Here is a 19,368-nt window from a genome sequence, read left to right as displayed (position 1 = left end):
AAAAAAAAAAAAAAGACCCCCTCCCACCCTTTCTACAGGGTCTCTTGGGGAGACAAGCACACTTGAAGTGATGGGTCTGGATGGCAGGGCCAGAGCCATGGTACTGAGGAAGGGGGCAGGTAGATTGCAGAGGTGGCCTTTGGGGCAGTGGGAGAGGGTAGCTGGACAGGTGGGAAAGGGTTTCTGTAGGAGGTGTCATCTCAGTGGGACTTCCATTATGTGAGTTCAGATTTGTTCTGAGGGAGAATGTGCCCTCTAGGGAAATAGCATGAACAAGGCTGAGGGTAAGAATAGGCCTTAGGCTGGCATTGGGTTAGGTACAGAGAGGGGTTTGGCTGGCTGAAGGGCATGGGGTGCATCAGGAATTCTGGCTGAGGCCTTGGATGCCAGATGCTCGGGTGTAGAGCAGGATTCGGGGAAGTTCTCCTCTCATGTCCTTGACTCTCACGACCTCCCACCCTGGCTTCATAGGATCTGGAGCTCCTGGAGCCGGGGAGCTCTGTGGTCAGCTGCCTGCTGGAGGGCCCTGTTTGGCTGGGTCCTGGGAGTGTTCTGCAGCACTGCCACCTGCAGGTGAGGCCTGAGAGCATGGGCAGGGGGGAGGGCAGAGGTAGGGGGGCTAGGGTCCTGTGGGGGGGCGGTGCCTGGCACTGCACTGCCCACCCAGGTTGCCTGCCGTCTCCCCTGCCAGGGCCCCATTCACATTGGCACCGGCTGCTTCCTGAGTGGCCTGGACATAGCCCAGTCTGAGGCACTGCATGGCATGGAGCTGCGTGACCTCATCCTGCAGGGACACCACGTGCGGCTGCACGGCTCCCTGGGCCAGGCCTTCACCCTCACTGGCCGTCTGGACAGCTGGGAAGTAGGTGCCCTAAATCTCTCCCACGTCTGTCTTCAGACTTTGGGGAGTGCCTGGGTGCCCCAGCTCCCACTGCACTGTGGGGTATTGGAGGATACTCTAGGGCTCTCTGAGTGCTGGCCTGAGGGATAGGCTGTGAGGACAGTGTGGCCGGAAGAGTCTCAGCAGGCCTTTACCCCCTCTTCTCGTGTGCTCTGCTAGGCTGAGTGGGGATTTTTATCCCTAATTTACGGGCTGGAGACTGAGGCTCAGAGAGGGGAGGTGACCTGCCTTGGTCCACACAGCCAGTTTTGGTGGATCAGGCCTGGAACCCAGGGCTGTACTCCCAAATTCCAGGCACCTGGGCAGGTGTGTTAGGGCCTCAGGGCTTGAAGCACTATATACCCATGTCTGTTTTCCTGTCCTTGAGCAGCTCCCTGGCCTAATGCCCCTAATCCCTTCCTGTTGCCCCTCATCCCTGATGGCTTCTTCCTCTTCCCCCAGAGAAAGGGGACAGGCACATATCTCAACATTCCTTGGAGTGAATTCTTCCAGAAGACTGGCATCCGGTAAGATTGATGGTGTCCGTGGGCCTCTGTGGGCCTAGGCAGTTTCCCTGAGGCTCATCCTTTCCCCTGGCCCAGAATGGCACCCAGCCCCTTACCCTCCCGCTGGGTCTGGGGCAGTTTTAGGGCAGCCTGATTCTCCCCAGCACCCTCCCTCTTTAAAAAAAAAAAAAAAATAATTGCAATCGAGTCAGTTCTGACTCATGGTGACCCTACAGGACAGAGTAGAACCGCCCCATAGGATTTCCAAGGAGCAGCTGGTAGATTCAAACTGCCGACCTTTTGGTTAGCAGCCGAACACTTAACCACTGCACCACTAGGGCTCCACCCTCCCTCTGGGTACCCCTAAATCTCTGGCTGTGCTCAGGCTTGGGGATTTTTGTTCAGTGGCCTGGGAGAGAAGGCAAGCTGAATTGTACTCACTTGTGTGGCTTTTTTTTTTTTTTTTAAATAATTCATTTTTGTTGTTGGGAATATACACAGCAGAACACATACCAATTCAACAGCTTCTGCATGTACAATTCAGTGACATTAATTACATTCTTCAAGTTGTGCAACCATGTGCCACCTCTTGGTAGCAGCAACTGGAGGAATTTGTCCTGTCCCCAGCCCCCAGCTGAAGCCTCTATCTGACAGGCGGGTTAGGGCTTGGTGAGGGGGCAGGAGCCCTGGCTTCCCTCCCACTAATGTGCCCTCTCCCTCCATCAGAGACTGGGACCTCTGGGACCCGGACATGCCCCCCACAGAGCGTTGCCTTCTCAGCGCCCGCCTCTTCCCCGTGCTCCACCCCTTGAGGGCTGTGGGGCCCTGGGACCTGCTGTGGATGCTGGATCCCAAAGAGGATGGGGGTGAGGCCCTGCGGGCCTGGCGAGCTGCCTGGCGTCTGTCCTGGGAGCAGCTGCAGCCGTGTCTGGACCGGGCTGCCACGCTGTCCTCCCGCCAGGACCTGTTCTTCCGCCAGGCCCTGCATAAGGCGCGGCATGTGCTGGAGGCACGGCAGGACCTCAGCCTGCGCCCGCTGATCTGGGCTGCTGTCCGTGAGGGCTGCCCAGGACCCCTGCTGGCCACGCTGGACCAGGGTGAGTGTGCTGGGTATGAGTGCTGGGGAGCCAGACCCAGGCCACCTGCTGGCCTGTCCTCTGGGCCATCAACCTGAGGGTACTGGGGAGCCACAGGAGACTGTAAAGCAGGGGAGAGAGGCAACTGGAATTTAATTCTCAGAGACTGGTGCCTGTTTGCTGAGCTGCTGGGGCCTGCGAGCATCAGCAAACCCTGCACACTTTGTCCTGGGGCCGGGATGTGGGCTGCGACCAGCTCTACCTGAGGTCCCAGCAGAATGCCTGGGGACTTAAGAGCCTTAGCCTCATATGTGGTACCTTGTTAATGGTACCAGAGACTGTGGAAAATTATCCCCATTTAATTCATTCACTAATAGCCACGCAGGCAGTTTGACCTCAAACTTTTTAACCACCAAGAGTATCCTGGCTGTCGGGTAAAGGGGCATATTCAGGCTGGGGCTAGCAGGATGAGAACTTTGCCAGGCAAAGGAATGTGGAATGCACTCATTGGCCAAGAAACATCTTGGGCAAAAGCAAGGCAGTAGGAGGGTCCTGGAGTCTCTGGGGACTGTTCCATAGCTGCCTTCTCTGGGGGCAGTGGAATTGGGGGTTGGCTCCCTTCCCAGCTACCCCCGACTCCTGGTCCCTCAGTTGCAGCTGGTGCAGGAGACCCTGGTGTGGCAGCGAGGGCGCTGGCCTGTGTGGCAGATGTGCTGGGCTGTATGGCAGGGGGTTGTGGAGGCTTGCGGAGTGGACCAGCCGCCAACCCTGAGTGGACTCGGCTCTTCTCCTACCTGGAGTGCGGTGACCTGGCAGGGGGTGTGGAGGCGCTTGCCCAGGAGCGGGACAAGTGGCTGAGCAGGTGGGTACTAATGGAAGTCAGAGCCCTTTGAGAAGCGTGGGCCATCCTTGGAGATTGAAGTCTGAAGAGAATTGGGGACTTCTTTGAGTCATTCAGGGCAGTAGAGTCCCCAAGCCCAGGCAGTCCACCCCCAGCTTGGGGCTCCATGCTGCCATCCCTCTCCCTCTTGGCAGGCCAGCCTTGCTGGTTCGAGCTGCCCGCCACTATGAGGGGGCTGAGCAGATCCTGATCCGCCAGGCTGTGATGTCGGCCCAGCAGTTTGTCTCCACAGAGCCGGTGGAGCTGCCGGCACATGGGCAGTGGGTGGTGACTGAGTGCCCGGCCCGTGTGGACTTCTCTGGTGAGCCTCTTCTGGTGGCTGGGGGGTGAGGGTGGCTACCTCAGAGACAGGCTGGCAGCCCTTGTAACCACCTTGGTTTTGCCACACTCCTGCAGGTGGCTGGAGTGACACACCACCCCTCGCTTACGAGCTTGGTGGGGCAGTGCTGGGCTTGGCTGTGCGAGTGGACGGCCGCCGGCCCATTGGGGCCAGAGCACGCCGCATCCCTGAGCCAGAGCTGAGGCTGGCACTGGGGCCTCAGCAGGACAAGATGGTCGTGAAGATAGTGTGCCAGAGCCTGGAGGACCTGCAGGATTACTGCCAGCCCCATGCCCCAGGTCAGGGCACCCCTGTACATCTGCGGTGGGGATGGCACACACAGCTAGTTACGGAGCAGGGGTGGAACCTGCAGACTTCTCCATGGACCTGGGCCCTGGCCTGGGGGCTAGCCAGTTTCTGGTTGAGGGGCCTGAAGGAAAGAGCCAAAATCACCCTGCCTAGGCACATGCAGGTGCAGGAAAGTACAGATGACACATTTGCTCATGTTGGGGAACACCCAGTGACCTGGAGTCCAGAGGCCCTTGCATGGCTTGGGGATAAGGCTTGCATGCTGCTGGGCTTTTGTCCCATCAGATGAGCCTCACACTGGGCTGGGAAACAGGTGAGCTGGGGGTGTCTGCTTCTGTCCTCAGATGCCAAACTCCTGGCTGGGGGCCTATCCCTCCACAGGGGCCCTGCTGAAGGCAGCCTTTATCTGTGCGGGGATCGTGCGTGTCTGCTCCGAGATCCCACTGAGCGAGCAGGTGCTGTGCACCTTTGGGGGTGGCTTCGAGCTGCACACCTGGTCTGAGCTGCCCCACGGCTCTGGCCTTGGTGAGTGGACCCTGCCCCCTGCTGCCCTCCTGCCCATCAACTCTGTCCTCACCCTCTAGCCTCACCTCCATTCCCCTTCCCTGACCTCTGCCCAGCAGAGAGGGAGTTGGGCAGGACTGGGCAGGGCAGTGCCACTTCATGCATGGCACCCTCCTCCACTGCCTGCAGGTACCAGCAGCATCCTGGCGGGCGCCGCCCTGGCTGCCTTGCAGCGGGCTGCTGGCCAGTCAGTGGGCACAGAGGCCCTAATCCATGCAGTGCTGCACCTGGAGCAGGTGCTCACCACAGGTATGTCCTATGCGGGAGGGAGGTCACTGGCACTTTCCCAAGGGTCTCCGGAGGCTCCCCTGGATTTGCATGTGATTTGCAAACAGCCGCATAACTGTGGGGCCCCTTAAAATGCTTACAGTTTCTTATCAGAGCACTGACTTTCTTTGTTGGTTTTCAACTTGAAATGTTTCTACGTCAAAGAAGCTAATGTTTCACGAGCACCTACTAAGTGCTAGATTCTGTGCTGTATCTATGACTTGTATTAGGCATCTGTTTACACCAGGTGCTGTTCTTCATGACTCTGCCCTCACCCAGGGCTGTCCCTCAAGGGTGAGGCTGGGCAGAGGTGGTCTTGGAGTAGGTGACAGGACTGTCAGCCTGCCCTTCTGGTAACCTGCCCTTCCCTTGGCTTATGATCATTTGTACCCACTTCTCCTTGTCCTTACTTCCTGCCCCTACCCTGGCATGTGGCTGTGATCATAACAGAATGTTACCAGCACCAGACTTCTCTCTTCTCTTTGCCACTGGGGCCCCTAGGAATTGATGTCCATTGTAAAGCAGCCAGAAGTTTGTCTGGTTACAGATTCTAGGGTGTCCTGTTCACCTTGAGATGCCAGGCCTTGTCTCCAGCGCAACTCTGGGAAGGAAACTTCCACAAAGACATGTAGATAATATGGTATCTTTCCAGTTACTCTGAAGCCCAGCTCCCTCCTTTCCTTGTAATGACTCACATCCTATAGTAAGTAGTCATTAGCAACAGAGGCAGATGGGGAAGTCTTTTGAATTTCCTTTTGAGTTATACCGATCAAATTTTTATTCAGTCCCTTGATGACTATGTATTGAGTGTCCACTCTGTGTTGGGCCCTGGGGATAAAATTAGCAAAAACACCGTCCTTGCCCTCAAAAGTTATCCAGTTTACTGGAGGCAGACATCAATCAATAAGCACACAAATGAGTGTATGATTACTCTGATGCTCTGGAACAGAGGGGCATGTTTAAGGAGTTCTTGGCGTTTTGGGCCCTGCAATGCCACCATTTTCTGGCTGTAAAGTTCCAGATGCCTCCTGCCTGCTGTTTGCATTTTATACTTTAAATCTTTGCTGGTCCTTCCCCTAATATCGAGGGATATCCCAGAACTATCTCATTTTATAGTTTTTATATAGCTGCAAGAGGAAAAGAGATCTCTTTCATTATTAAAGCAAGATGCAAACAATCTCACGTTAGATGAGATGCTGAAAACTTACTTTCAACATAAACACTTCGTATCAGGAAAGAGTACAAAGGGACTGTTAGGCTACAGGGAAAGTCCTATATCACCTCCATCTCTGGTTAGAGCTCATCTAGGAGGGGAAGAGATTAGTGTAAAATCTTTATCCTTCAATGTGGTTTACCCAAATTCCAATTACACATAAGATCTGAAACAAAACTCAGGCCTTGTGAATTCCAGGCCTGGCTTCAGGGTGAAAACGCTTTCCTCTGTCTTGCTCCCAGGGCTGGGGGCAGAAGCTGCACAGCCCACCTGCCCCCCCCAGGTAGTTAGGGGAAGCTGTCTTCCCACACTGGTCCCAGCCATGGGTGCAGGCCAGGAGCCTGGGCTGGGAGAGTGAAGCTGGGCCAGATAGACTCCAACAGTGACAGGGCCCTGGGATTGCAGGAGGTGGCTGGCAGGACCAAGTGGGTGGCCTGATGCCTGGCATCAAGGTGGGGCGCTCCCGGGCTCAGCTGCCCCTGAAGGTGGAGGTGGAGGAGATCACTGTGCCTGAGGGCTTTGTCCAGAAGCTCAATGATCACCTGCTCCTGGTGTACACGGGCAAGACCCGCCTGGCACGAAACCTGCTGCAGGTGAGCCACAGCCCTAGAAGGAAGGGAGGCAGGTGGCTCAGCTGGGCCCAGGTCCTCATCCCACCTCTCCTGTCCCATCTACAGGATGTGCTGAGGAGCTGGTATGCCCGGCTGCCTGCTGTGGTGCAGAATGCCCACAGCCTGGTGCGGCAAACAGAAGAATGTGCTGAAGCCTTCCGCCAAGGTGAGTGCTTCTTCCAGGGGAAGTCAGAGCAGCAGGAGGGCCTTGTCTCTGTGGGTCTCAGAGGCCAGGGCCTTTGCAGGCTTGGCACAGCCCCAGGTATTAGGCCATTGGACAAGAACTCTTGACTAGGCCCTCTGGGAACAGAAGCCCTCAGTTTGAACTCTTGAGGGTCTCAAACCTGGGTGGGAGCCAAATCTTAGGACAAAACTTGTATCATGTGAAAGGCCCTGTAGCCCCTTCTCTTCCTACCAGGAAGCAGATGAGGGAAAAGAGGCTTGGCTCCATAGCTTGAGTTCTAGGGAAATCAGCTGAGTAGGGTTCCAAGTGTGTGCTAGGCACTGTGCCAGCTGCTTTAGGCCGATCAATCCTTAAAACCACTCTGTGAGATAGGCTTTCTTACTGCTGTTTTCCAGCCAGCACTGAAACCCAGGGTTTTAACCATGACACTGGCTAAGCAGTGCCTCACAGCCCTTCATTCAGTCAGCAAATAGGTGTGGAGAGAATATCCTGGCCTAGGCACATCACTTCCCTCTGCCACAACCCCAGGAAACCTGCCTCTCCTGGGCCAGTACCTGACCTCATATTGGGCACAGAAGAAGCTCATGGCTCCAGGGTGCGAGCCCCTGGCGGTGCGGCGGATGATGGATGTCCTGGCTCCTCACGTGCATGGCCAGAGCCTGGCAGGGGCAGGCGGCGGGGGCTTCCTCTATCTGTTAACTAAGGAGCCGCGGCAAAAGGAGACTCTGGAGGCTGTGCTGGCCAAAACTGAGGTACCAGATGGTGTCAGGGTACAGTAGATGGTGGGGGGTGGCAGACCTCCCTGTGGCCCACCAGCTAACCAGGAGCTACTACTGCAAGTCCCTCTGGCCCTTTAGCCTCTGTCCAGCCTCCAGAAGACCCAAGATTTGCCCAGAGCCCTCTAAACACTTTCTGTACTTTGTTCCCAGGGCCTCGGGAACTACAGCATCCACCTGGTAGAAGTGGACACTCAGGGCCTGAGCCTGCAGCTGCTGGAGAGGGGGGCCTCAACATGATGATCATTCCCGTGAGGCTTGCCTGCAAGAGGGGAAAACCTGTTGCTGCAGCAGCCCCTCCCTTCCCCCACAAGAGCTCACAGCCCTCTCCTCCCCACTCATCCCTTTGCAAATCTGCTTCCAAAGGAATCTGACCTGAGTTTAGACCCAGCCTTTCTGGAGCTTGGTGCAGTGAAGACAGTACTTGGGAACAGGACTGTGACCAGGCTGATGGTGGCCTAGGCTTGGCCTTTGTCCCACTGGACATACGAAAGTTCTAAGCTCAGTATCCCATGTGGCCTTACAAATCCTATGGCCTAACTTGGGCCATGGCCTTTTCACTCTCCACTAGGGCCCTTAGCAAATGGCTGGGGTCCCATGATAAGGCTGGCTCTGAAGAGGCCCTTTGAGGCGTTTTTGTGGCCTGCCTTAGAGTTCAGGCTTATGCTTGAGTACAGACTTCACGCTCAACACTCCCTAGGCTGACTTGCTGCAGTTTGCAAGGTCTTAGTATAGCCACAAACTTCTTTGAATTTTGTTAGGAGGAGAGAATATTTAGGGATTTGGAGAGAGGGAAGGCAGGATGGATTGGTGCCCTCTGGCTGAGACTAGGGATCTGCCTGAAGGCTTTGCAGATCTTTTGGGCCACAACTCCTTTCGAAGCGTATAGCAAAGAACAGGTGCCAATAATGGAGGTGGCTCAGGACCTGGCATGCGTTTGCCCTGAAGCCTCAGTGGTCCATCCTCAGCTGCTCCCTTCCCGCCAGCATCTGATTCTAGATGTTCCTCTTTGTAGCTCTGGGTCTTACCCCCTTCCTCTCTATTCCCACAGGTCCACATTACTTTCTCTCATCCCCTGCTTGAGCTGGGGGACACAACAGCTGCTGAGGCCCCAGCTTTCACTTTTGATGGGGGGGGTGAGTGGGTGTCCATACCCAAGTTTGTCAATGAGCCGGTGCAGTCTTGCAGCAAGCCACTGACAACCCAGGTCTTAGCCAGCGACACTGTGGACTGTGCCAAGTCACCCAGTGCCTATGGACAGTGGCTTCTCAGGACTCTAACCTTCTTGGAATAAATTCACCCTGCCTTTCAAGGTTGTCTTTTCTGATCCTGCTGGGAGCAATTCCCACTTCCCCTAGCACTGTGGGAAACTGCCCCTGGGATGTTGTTGAGGATCCAAGAGGGGGGATAAAGGTCCAGGATTGGGTGAGGGCTCCTGATCTCAGGTGGGTCCCTGGAGATAGCCATGTGTCTCGCTGGGTATGGGAGGAGGCAGATGTTTTGGGCTTTTGCCTTCACATTTCTGTTCAAGTGTGGACTTGTAGCACCCAGGCCTCCCTGGAAATAGCACACTGGCATCTCTCAAAGGAGTGTCTTTATTCAGGGTGATCATAAACAGTACAAGTCAAACTGAATTTCCTAGGTCCCCAGATGCACGCAAGTACTCTAAAGGCTGGCAGGAGGCAGCCTGTTTGCTGCAGTGTCTGAGGGTGAGGGAATGCTGTCCATTCAGAAAGGTGGCCTGGTCCTCATGCTGTCTGCCCTGGCTTTCCCACCTAATTAGGAGCCTAGGGGGACCCATCTCTCTTGAAGGGGTCAGGCTGCCCCCAAAGCAGCACCCAGCTAGGTCTGAAGGAAGAAGTATAGAGTGAGCCCAGGCCTTGCTTCCCTGTTGTGGATGGTCTGGGCTGTCGGAGCTCCTCCAGCCCAAACAGCCTTGCTCAGCACTTGGCTGTGGCTACTTAGAGAATGGGCCCTGAAGCATCTGGCCCAGGTGGGCTCACCCTGGCAGCTATAGGCGCAGCCTCTTGATGTCCTCACTACGGAAGTCTATGCGCAGAGCTAGCACCTGGCGGACTTCAGCAGGGGTGAGGCGCCATGTTAAGGGGCCCGAGTTGGCGCCCCAGTAGTCCAGGATCTCAGTCACCTGTGGGAAAGGCACAGAGAAAAGTTAGCAAAGAGGGGGCCAGCCTGAGGGAAGGCTTCACGAGAAGCAGAGCAGGGGTGCCCAGGAAGAAGGTGCCCTGCAAGGCTGGGCCACCAGCGGAGATATGGTTTGGAGGGAGTAGCAGGGATCCAAATGCTGCCTCTGCCTCTCTCCCAGCCACCTTCCCCTGGCCAGACCAAGAAGCTGCACTATGAGCCCATCCCACATACCCGTTCTAGATTGAGGATTGTGGCCATCTGGGAGAGCCGGGCAAACTTGTCTCGGATGGTCCAGGTGGTCACCGTGGTAAGGTAGGCAATTAGTGACCTCAGTTCCTTGTCAAATTGCAGACCGCCCAGCTGCAGGAGAACACAGTCGTCACTCTTTCAAGGCCTGGCTGTCTTAGTTATCTAGTGCTGCTATAACAGAAATACCACAAGTGGGTGCAAGTAGGTAGTTTTAACAAACAGAAATTTATTTTCTCACAGTTTAGGAGACTAGAAATCTGAATTTAGGGTGCCAGCTCTAGGGGAAGGGTTTCTGTCTCTGTCAGCTCTGGGGGAAAGTCCTTGTCTCTTCGAGCTTATGCTCCTGGGCGATCTTCATATGGCTTGGCATCTCTCTTCCCCCATCTCTGCTTGCTTATCCTAATCTGCTTTTTATATCTTGTAAGAGATTGACTCAAAACACACCCTACACTAATCCTGTCTTATTAACATTACAAAGACAACCCATTCCCGGATGGGATTATAACCACAGGCATACAGGTTAGGATTTACAACACAAATTTTTGGGGGACAATTCAATCCAGAACATTCTACCCTTTAGCCCCCGCAAAAATTTGTCATTTCCACATGCAAAATGCATTCACTCCATCACATCATCCCAAAAGTATTAAATGAAGTCCAAAATTTCATCTTCTGAATCATATATGGAGCCCTGGTGGCACAGCGGTTAAGACCTATGGCTGCTAACCAAAAGGCGGGCAGTTGGAATTCACCAGCCGCACCTTGGAAATCCAATGGGGCAGTTCTACTCTGTCCTATAGGGTCACTATGAGTTGGAATGGACTTGAGGGCAACAGGTTTGGTTTTTTTGGTTTTGAATCATATGTGGGTGAGATTTTAAGCATACTCCATCTTGGGGCAAAATTCCTCTTCATTTGAGAACCTCTGAAATCTAGAATACAGGTTATCTGCTTCCAAAATACAATGGTGGAACAGGCACAACATTTCCATTACAAATGGGAGAAATTGGAGGGAAAGAAGGGATAACAGGTACCAGGCAAGTCCAAAACCCAGCGGAACGATTTACATTACCTCTCAAGGCTTGAAAATAATCTTGTGTTCTTTGGGATCATCTGGGCAAGGACTCTGCCCTCCAGACTCTGAGTGTTGACCATGCTCTCTGGATTCTGGGTGGAGGCCCGTGGTGGGCCCTGGGCTTCAGCTACCTCTTCCATGCCCACTGGGAAGGCAACTCTGCTCCCTTGGCTTTGGGCAGGCCCATTCTCCTAGTCCACTTGAGTGGCAACCCCAACCCCTCAGCCGTGGCAGGCCCCATTCTTCTGCCCTTTGGGCATGGCAGCCCAGTCCCCTCAGCTTTGGACATCAGCCCCATCCTCTTGGCCAAACTGAGTGGCAGCCCCATACTCTGGAACCGAGCTGGTGAAGATCTGACTCTTTGAAACCTAGGAGGCCGTGGCTCTACCCTTTGAGACCAAGGCAGCTCTACTTATTTTGCTTCTTCCAACTGTTCTGTTTATCTCCAAGCTGCTCCAGGGATGGTCCTTTTCTTGGAGGACAACAGATGTAGCTCCTTTGGTCTGTTTCCTGCCTGTACAATTCCAAGCAGCAGACATTGTTCTCTGCTTTTCTTTGTCGCTTTCAGTCTTAGCTGATGAGTTTTCTGCTGTGGTAGTTGGTTAGATCCATCAGTCACAGGCTTAATCTCTTTAACAAAAGATTGTGTAGCCACATCCTTGGTGAGAATTCTAGGTAGGACATGTGTTCTTAGTTTGTACAACATTATTTTCTAGATCTGTAAGTTTTGTTTTCATTTTGCACAGTTCATTTTTAAGTCCATCTCTTTCCTTGTTTGCCCAAGAGACAGAAAGGGCCACATAAACCAGAGACTTCATCAGCCTGAGACCAGAAGAACTAGATGGTGCCCGGCTACCACCAGTGACCGCCCTGACAGGGAACACAACAGAGAGTCCCGGATGGAGCAGGAGAAAGGTGGGGTACAGGACTCAAATTGTAGTAAGGAGACCAGACTTAATGGTCTGACTGAGACTGGAGGAACCCCGGAAAGTATGGCCCCTGGATTCTCTATCAGCCCAGAGCTAAAACAATTTCCGAGGCCAACTCGTCAGACAGGGATTGGACTGGACTGTGGAACATAAAGTGATACTCGTAAGAAGTGTGTCTCTTAGCTCAAGTAGATACAAGAGACTAAAGGGGCAGCTTCTGTCTGGAGGTGAGATGGGAAGGCAGAGAGGGTTAGGAGCTGGTTGAATGGACATGGGGACTCAAGGGTGGAAAGGAGGAGTGTGCTGTTGCAGTATAGGGAGAGCAATTAGGGTCACATAACAATGTATGTATAAATTTTTGTATGGGAGACTAACTTGAAATGTAAACTTCATTTAAACTACAACAATTAATTAAAAAAAAAAAAGTCCATCTCTTTCCTCTAGCATTTTATTATAAATGGCAAGGAGAAACCATGTGGCCCCTTTAAGATCTTGCTTAGAAATCTCCTCAGCCAGATATTCAAATTCATTAGTTAGAACTTCTACCTTCCTCCTTCCACCAAACATTTGAACATACTTCAGACAAGTTCTTTGCCACTGTTTAAAAAGCACTGCCCTTCTTCTACTGTCCAGTCACATGTTCATCATTTTCTTTTAAAGCCTCATCAGAAGCACATTTAATGCCCACATTTCTAGCAACATTCTGTTGTTGATGCTGTGTGTATTCTCTAAGACGACAGAGACTTTATAGCTCTCCTCACTTCCTTCTGAGCCTTCATCAGAACTGCCTTTGATGTCCATAATTCTACCAACCATCTCTTCAAGGCAATCTAGGCTTTTACTATTAGGCACCTTAAAGCTCTTCCAGCCTCCACTCATTACCCAATTCCAAAACCACTTTCACATTTTAGGTATCTGTTAGAGCAGCACCCTACTCTTCCGGTATCAAATTCTTCCTTAGTTATCTAGTGCTCCTATAACAGAAATACCACAAATAGATGCGGGTGGGTAGCTTTAACAAACAGAAATATATTTTCTCACAGTTTAGGAGCCTAGAAATCTAAATTCAGGGCCCCAGCTCTAGGGGAAGGGTTTTTCTCTGTCAGCTCTGGTGGAAGGTCCTTATCTCTTTGAGCTTATGCTCCTGGTGATCTTCATGTAGCTTGGCATCTCTCTTGCCCCATCTCTGCTTGCTTGCTTGTCCTAACCTGCTCTTTTTATATCTTGTAATAGATTGACTCAAAACACACCCTGCACTAATCCTACCTCATTAACTCATATCCTCATTCCCTAATGGGATTATATCCACAGGCATGTTGTTGTGTGCCATCGAATCCATTCCGACTCATAGTGGCCCCATAGGACAGAGTAGAACTGCCTCATAGGGTTTCCAAGACTGTAATCTTTATGGAAGCAGACTGACACAGGCTTAGAGGTTAGGATTTACAACACCTATTTTTGGAGGACACGATTCAATCCATAACACTGGCCACCTGGACAAGGAAAATTGCCCCCTAATCTCCCCAGAGCTAGGCTGCACAGCCAGCTGGGCCTCTGAGGTGCCCTGTGGCTCTGGCTGCTCCAATGCCTCAGAAGCTAGGGCAGGACTGGGCCAGATATGCAGGCCTCGAGGTAGCAGAGAGGGGAGGCAAGTTCTGGGGTGGCAGGACGTGTCTTCCTCAGAGAAGAGCATAACCTTACCCGGTTGAAGGTCGATTTCAGCACCACTTTCTCCAACTCAATTGCAACAAGGTTGGTCATGAGACTGGTCAGGCTGTCATAGATGACTGGGGACAGGCTGGCCTGCACAGAGAGGCAAGACATTAGCGAGAGCTCTTTTCTGGCCCTCTGCTTCCACAGGGGAGTCTTTAGGGGTGGGAGCAGTTACATGAGGCCACTGGGATTGTTTCTGCAGGTTGGGGCTTGGAAAGGCTTTCAGGGTTCCCAGAAGGAGTGAGATGAGAAGCTGCAGCTGCTGGTTTGGGCAGAGATGGATGATTCCATAAGCTGGTCCCTAGAGTCCCTGCTCACCTTGAACTCTGCCATTTGCTGCTCCAGGTTAAGGATGAACTGTTGTACCCAAGGGTCATTGGCCTCATAGTCGTTGAATTCTTCCTATCATCAGAAAGCAAGGTGGGTCACTGTGGGCCTCTCTCCAGGAAGTATCATTCAGTCTCACCCTTCTAAGGAAACAATGCAAGTGGTCTTTCTTCCCCTGTAGCTTCTGACAAATCCAGCTTAAAACCAGCTTGGATACTCGGGCTGGCAGAAACTTCTGCTGCTTCTGCATAACACTTCCAGCCAGCAAACAGCCCTGGGCCACAGTAGTGGCCCAAATAATATGGTGGCATTTTATTCCTTCTGACATTTCATGTTCAACAGGAATGAAATCACTAGGCTAGGGGAAAAAAAACCTTTTAAGTCTATGATAGGTGGGGCAAAAATAGCCTCAGTAAAAAGCGGGTGAGTCCAGTCAAGGAAAACTCCCTTTAGATGCCTCTCCCTGAGCCCTCTGATCGCAGGAACAAACTGGGGAGGAAACTGTCCTTCTGAGGGTGAGGGAAGTGGGCCTGGGAAGCAAAGGGAGGTCTAGTCTGTTCAGACAGCTCCACTGCCCTCAGCTGGGGGGTGGGGAAGTGAGGGGTAATCCTGAGCTTGATGGCTGCCTCTGCTCAGGCTGACCTCCTCGATGTTGTGGGAGACGGAGAAAAAGGTATTGATCCAGGGCTGCACCTGCGGCTTGACTGCTGTGCTGTTTAGCTCTGTCAACCCTTCCTGCATAAGGACAAGGCAGTGACATGTCAGACACAGAAGGCATACGTCCCATCCCTTCCCTTCCTCCTTCCCCATTCATTCCTTGACTTCCAGGGCATTCTTCCAGCTCTGAGGCTTTCTGTAGACCCTGCCTGAAGTATGGCAGAAATAATGCTAATAAAAAAGGCCAGGAACAACCTGTTCCTTTCCAGATCTGTTCTGATTCAGGTCCGGGCCAGAGTTGAAGCCCTGAAGTTCATAAACTGGTAAACTCTCAAAGGAGAGATTTCTGAGCCCTGGTGGCACAGTGGTTAAAGCAATCGACTGCTAACCGAAAGTTGGCTGTTCGAAACAACCAGTGTCTCTGTGGAAGAAAGATGTGGCAGTCTGCTTCCGTAGAGATTTACAGCCTTGGAAACCCTATGGGATTGCTATGAGTTGGAATCGACTTGACTGCCATCAAGTTTTTTGTTTTTTTGGTAGTAGGCAGCACTGTGGCTAAGGCCAAGCAGCAGGTCTGAATGGATCCATTTCCTCTGAGCATCTATCTGAAAGTCCTTAGCACTGTGGGGGCCAAGTGAAGATACTAGAGGATCAGAACTCTGGCTTGTCAACCTGACGGAGGGAACTGCACTGCTGAGAAACCAATTCTGCCTCTAATCTCAAGGGACGTGTATTTCAGTGGCTTGCATGCTACTAACCCCTTCTCCTGTTTCCTTGTACACCATGGAGCCCATGATAAGCCAGTAACAATTTTCTCAGAGCAGCATGCAGGTACAGGGTTCTGTCAGCAGCTGAACCCAGGGCTTACCTGCAAGAGATCTCGGAATTTGTCGGACACGGCAGCCAAGTCAGAAAGGCAGCTGTCAAACTTGGCTTGGGCCTGCTCCCCTCCAATGCCCTGGCTGAACAGCTTGGTGCAGTCACTCTAGGAGAGAACACCCAGCATTGAGCATGCCTGGGACATGGAAGTGTGAGGAGGGAGGACAGGAGGCCAGTCTGTAGCCAGCCTTTTCTCTTACTCCACCCTTCTCTGGGAGCAGCTTAGGGCCTATCCTAGGTAAGAGCCCTGAGTAGGTTTCAGAAAACCTGGATACTGTCCTACCCAGTTTGTCTCCCACTCCCCACTTTGTAATATGGAGGTACCGGTATCTGACGCATGTGAATAAGAAACAAAAATACCAGCAAATTTTTCCAACCTTAAGTCAGATAGTTCCAGGTTCAAATCCTGGCTCAGCCATGGCTTAGTTGAGTGACCTTGGACAAGTGATTTAAAGTTCCTGAGTTTCAATTTCCCTGTCTATAAAATGGGAACACAAATTCCTGCTCCCAAGTATGGGGAGAACAATCAGGGTCACATAACAATGTATGTATAAATTTTTGTATGGGAGACTAACTTGAAATGTAAACTTCATTTAAGCTACAACAATTAAAAAAGAAAAAATTCCTGCTCCCGTGGGTGTTGTAAGAGTTGTATGAGACGATGCACAAATTGCTTAGGCCAGTGCTTGGCACACAGTAGATACTGAGAAGATAATAGCTATTGTTGACATGGTTTCTGCTTCTTCAACGTTTTCATCTGGCACAAAGGGAGATCATCATGATCATAACTAAAGCTTACTGTGTACCAGGCCTTGCTCGAAGCATTTACTTTTAATAATTAAAGTTCCTACCCTATGAAGTAGGTGCTGCACTGTGCAGATGAGGAAACTGAGGCACAGAGAAGTAAATAACTTACCCAAAGCCACAGAGCAGTAAGTCGTGGAGCTGGAATTCAAGCCCAGGGATGCTAGCTCCAGAGTGCCTGTTCCTATTCACTACACTATAGCCTTAGGTAGAGAACGCCACGGGGGGAGGGCTTAAAGCTCATGATGCTTTGGGTGGCCAGGAGCTACTCACATTTCTTATAGCGGCCTTAGAAAGTCTGTGCTGTGTTGGCTACAGCAGGAGAAGTCTAATCTACTCCAAGGCCTCACTTGAGGTCTGTACTACCAGAAATTCCCATCTGACTGCTCTCTTTGAGCCTCCCTCAGGAACCTGCGGAAAGCCTAGGGGCATAGTGGTTAAGAGTTCAGAGGCTAACCAAAAGGTCCACAATTCGAATCTACCAGGCATTCCCTGGAAACCCTACAGGGCAGTTCTACCCTGTCTATGAGTCAGAATCAACTCTACGGCAATGGGTTTGGTTTGGTTCTCAGAACCTGCTAGCTACTAGGCCTCTCTTCCCTGTGTGCTGGCTCCGAACCTTCTCCTGAGTCAATCCAGCCCTAAAGGCAAAATTTAACACCAGATCTGAATTCACTAGCTTTGAGCCCTTTGCCTCTGATGTAAAGCCCCCTCCTTTCTACAAGTGCCCACTTGGATACAGGACTCCTGGACTCCCTCCTTTCTCCAGAGGCAGAGTTTGGGAGTGGGGAAGAGCTGGGCTCCTCATTTTCTAATAATTAATAAAGTGACTGATACATGCTGTTATTTTTAATTATTAAAACAATAATTATCATTGCATGCCTATCATGTACGAGGTGTTTTATATTATTAGTTCATTCAATTCTCACAACAACCTTATGGGGTAGAGATCATTATCTCCATTTTATAAATGAGGAAACTGAGGCTCAGGGGAGTTACAGAACTTGCCTAAGGCCACACAGCTGGTCACTGGTCAAGTGAAGATTTGAACCTGGGAGGGGGGTGGTCTCTGATTTCAAAGCCCACGCAATTTCCATTATATTATGCTGCCTTCCTTTAAGAAACAGTAACAGCAACCAGCTCTGTACGGGGTTTGGTGAACTCTATGTCATCTTAATCTCTTAAATTTACAGAGGTTGTTATCACTTTTATAAAGTGCTTTCAATTATATTTTTTTGTTAGGCCACCCAACAAACCGAAAGTAAGCTATAGGGAGCTGTATCTCATTTTATAGACAAGAGAACTGAGGCTCAGAGAGTTAAGGGACTTGTCCAAGTATTTGCTGGGAGATCTAACTTAAATTCTAGTTAATCAATTAATTCTAATCTTCCAACTCTTGGGCTAGAGCTCTTCTCACATGGTCAGTCACTAGTGGACACCCTCACGTGGTCTGAAGGAGAGTAGACTCATGTCAGAGAATGCCACAGTCCCTACCAGGATGAGTATACAGGGCTCTCTCCCAAAATGAGGCCTCAGGGAGGCTACAGCTGCTGAAAGCAGATAGGTTATTTCCCCTGTACCTCCAGCGTCTTCTTCAGAGTGGATATGTTTTCACTGCACACCTCCACATTGTTCAGAGTCACCTGGGAGATGAGGACAGAAGAACATGACTTCCTATTCATTTGTACTTGCTGCCCTCCAATGCCAGACTTGCTGACAGCTACATTCCATGTGGCTCAGAGAAGGGCTACCTGGAGTTCAAACTCAGGCTAAGGAAGCACACACCACTGTCATCCAGCAGGATGCTTAGATCTAGGGTTGGCAGAATGGTGAATCAGGCTCCCCCTTTCTGCTATGCCTGACACCAAGAAACCAAAGCCATCTGGACCTCTGAGGTAGTGACCCCAGGTTTCCAGTCTTTTTGCTCCATGTTACCTACAAACCAGAAATGACTTAGACACATAGCTCTGTGATAAGTCCTGGGCTCCAAACCTCCAAGCCCAGGTCAGTGATGCAAAGGTTGATATTCATTCAAGAAATGCTTCTGCAGGCCTACACCTATGAGCCATTTTCCTGTACATTATCTCATTGACCCTTCCTGATATCCACACAAAACAAGTATTATTAAGTCCACCTTACAGGAAGAAATGGGACTGCTTGGAAGGTGAAATGACTCATCAAGGTCAATCAACAAGTGAATCAGCAAATACTTACTGAGCACCTGCTATGTACCAGGCAGTGCTCTAGGTACTGGGGATAAAGCAGTTAACAAAACACACAAAATCTGCTCCATCATAGAGTTTACATATCAGAAAGGAAGTCAGATAATAAATATATGTATTCTATATAATATTATACACGCATTATATCATGTCAGATAGTGATAATGCCATGAAGGAAAATAAAGCAGAGCAAAGGAAGGAAACTTTATGACAAGGTCACAAAGCTAGAGCCAGAATGCCAATTCAGGCCCAGGCTTAGGCCTAGGGCTCCTTCTCTGGTCCCAGGGCTCCTTCTGTTATAACTCAACTGCCTTATAATCTAGGCACAGGAATACCAATCATAAAAAGCAGTATGTGACAAAAGTAGTAATTAAGGCACAAACTGCTATGGGCATTTAAAGGAAATAAAAAACATTTTGGTCTGAGGCATTCACGGAAGGCTCCACAGCAGAGTTGGTAACTGAGGTGAACTAAAAAGCCCAGAACATAATTCCGACAGATCAGTGTGTGTCCATTCCTCCACCCCCACCATTCTCTCTAGTTCATTATCCTCTTAGATATTTTCTTAACAGTACTGACGATTATCCATTATCTTGTGTGCTCTCTGCCTTCCCCACTAGACTAAGAGCTCCATGAGGGCAGGGATCTAGTCTGTCTATAGTTTTTTTTTTTTTTTTCCTCTTTTTTTTTTTATTGTACTTCAGGTGAAGGCTTACAGAACAAATAGTTTCTCATGAAACAGTAGTACACATATTGTTTTATG

The 19,368-nt window shown here is 51.0% G+C and overlaps 2 protein-coding genes across 3 annotated transcripts in view; one reads left to right on the top strand and one right to left on the bottom strand.

The window, feature by feature from the left end:
- The window catches only part of FCSK (fucose kinase), a 22,307-nt gene extending 14,185 nt beyond the window's left edge, over window positions 1-8,122 (top strand). The window contains exons 12-24 of the mRNA XM_023741894.1: window positions 472-573; window positions 692-862; window positions 1,343-1,407; window positions 2,113-2,483; window positions 3,114-3,324; window positions 3,498-3,664; window positions 3,760-3,981; window positions 4,373-4,516; window positions 4,685-4,804; window positions 6,441-6,628; window positions 6,713-6,812; window positions 7,359-7,582; window positions 7,760-8,122. Coding sequence (XP_023597662.1) covers window positions 472-573; window positions 692-862; window positions 1,343-1,407; window positions 2,113-2,483; window positions 3,114-3,324; window positions 3,498-3,664; window positions 3,760-3,981; window positions 4,373-4,516; window positions 4,685-4,804; window positions 6,441-6,628; window positions 6,713-6,812; window positions 7,359-7,582; window positions 7,760-7,846 — 2,172 coding nt within the window. The 3' untranslated portion in view covers window positions 7,847-8,122. The remainder of the gene's footprint in view (window positions 1-471; window positions 574-691; window positions 863-1,342; window positions 1,408-2,112; window positions 2,484-3,113; window positions 3,325-3,497; window positions 3,665-3,759; window positions 3,982-4,372; window positions 4,517-4,684; window positions 4,805-6,440; window positions 6,629-6,712; window positions 6,813-7,358; window positions 7,583-7,759) is intronic.
- A 1,061-nt stretch (window positions 8,123-9,183) lies between these two features.
- The window catches only part of COG4 (component of oligomeric golgi complex 4), a 32,917-nt gene continuing 22,732 nt past the window's right edge, over window positions 9,184-19,368 (bottom strand). For both annotated transcript variants that reach the window (XM_023741893.1, XM_004387799.3), the window contains exons 13-19: window positions 17,964-18,026; window positions 15,569-15,685; window positions 14,686-14,778; window positions 14,035-14,118; window positions 13,705-13,806; window positions 9,983-10,111; window positions 9,184-9,752 (exon numbers count right to left, since the gene is read on the bottom strand). In XM_023741893.1, the coding sequence (XP_023597661.1) occupies window positions 9,618-9,752; window positions 9,983-10,111; window positions 13,705-13,806; window positions 14,035-14,118; window positions 14,686-14,778; window positions 15,569-15,685; window positions 17,964-18,026 (723 nt within the window). In that variant the 3' untranslated portion in view covers window positions 9,184-9,617. The remainder of the gene's footprint in view (window positions 9,753-9,982; window positions 10,112-13,704; window positions 13,807-14,034; window positions 14,119-14,685; window positions 14,779-15,568; window positions 15,686-17,963; window positions 18,027-19,368) is intronic.

The sequence above is a fragment of the Trichechus manatus genome, unplaced genomic scaffold (assembly GCF_000243295.1).
Source record: "Trichechus manatus latirostris isolate Lorelei unplaced genomic scaffold, TriManLat1.0 scaffold00194, whole genome shotgun sequence".
NCBI lineage: Eukaryota > Metazoa > Chordata > Mammalia > Sirenia > Trichechidae > Trichechus > Trichechus manatus.
The sequence above is the reverse complement of the archived record's forward strand: the minus strand, read 5'-3'. Positions and strand labels throughout refer to the sequence as shown.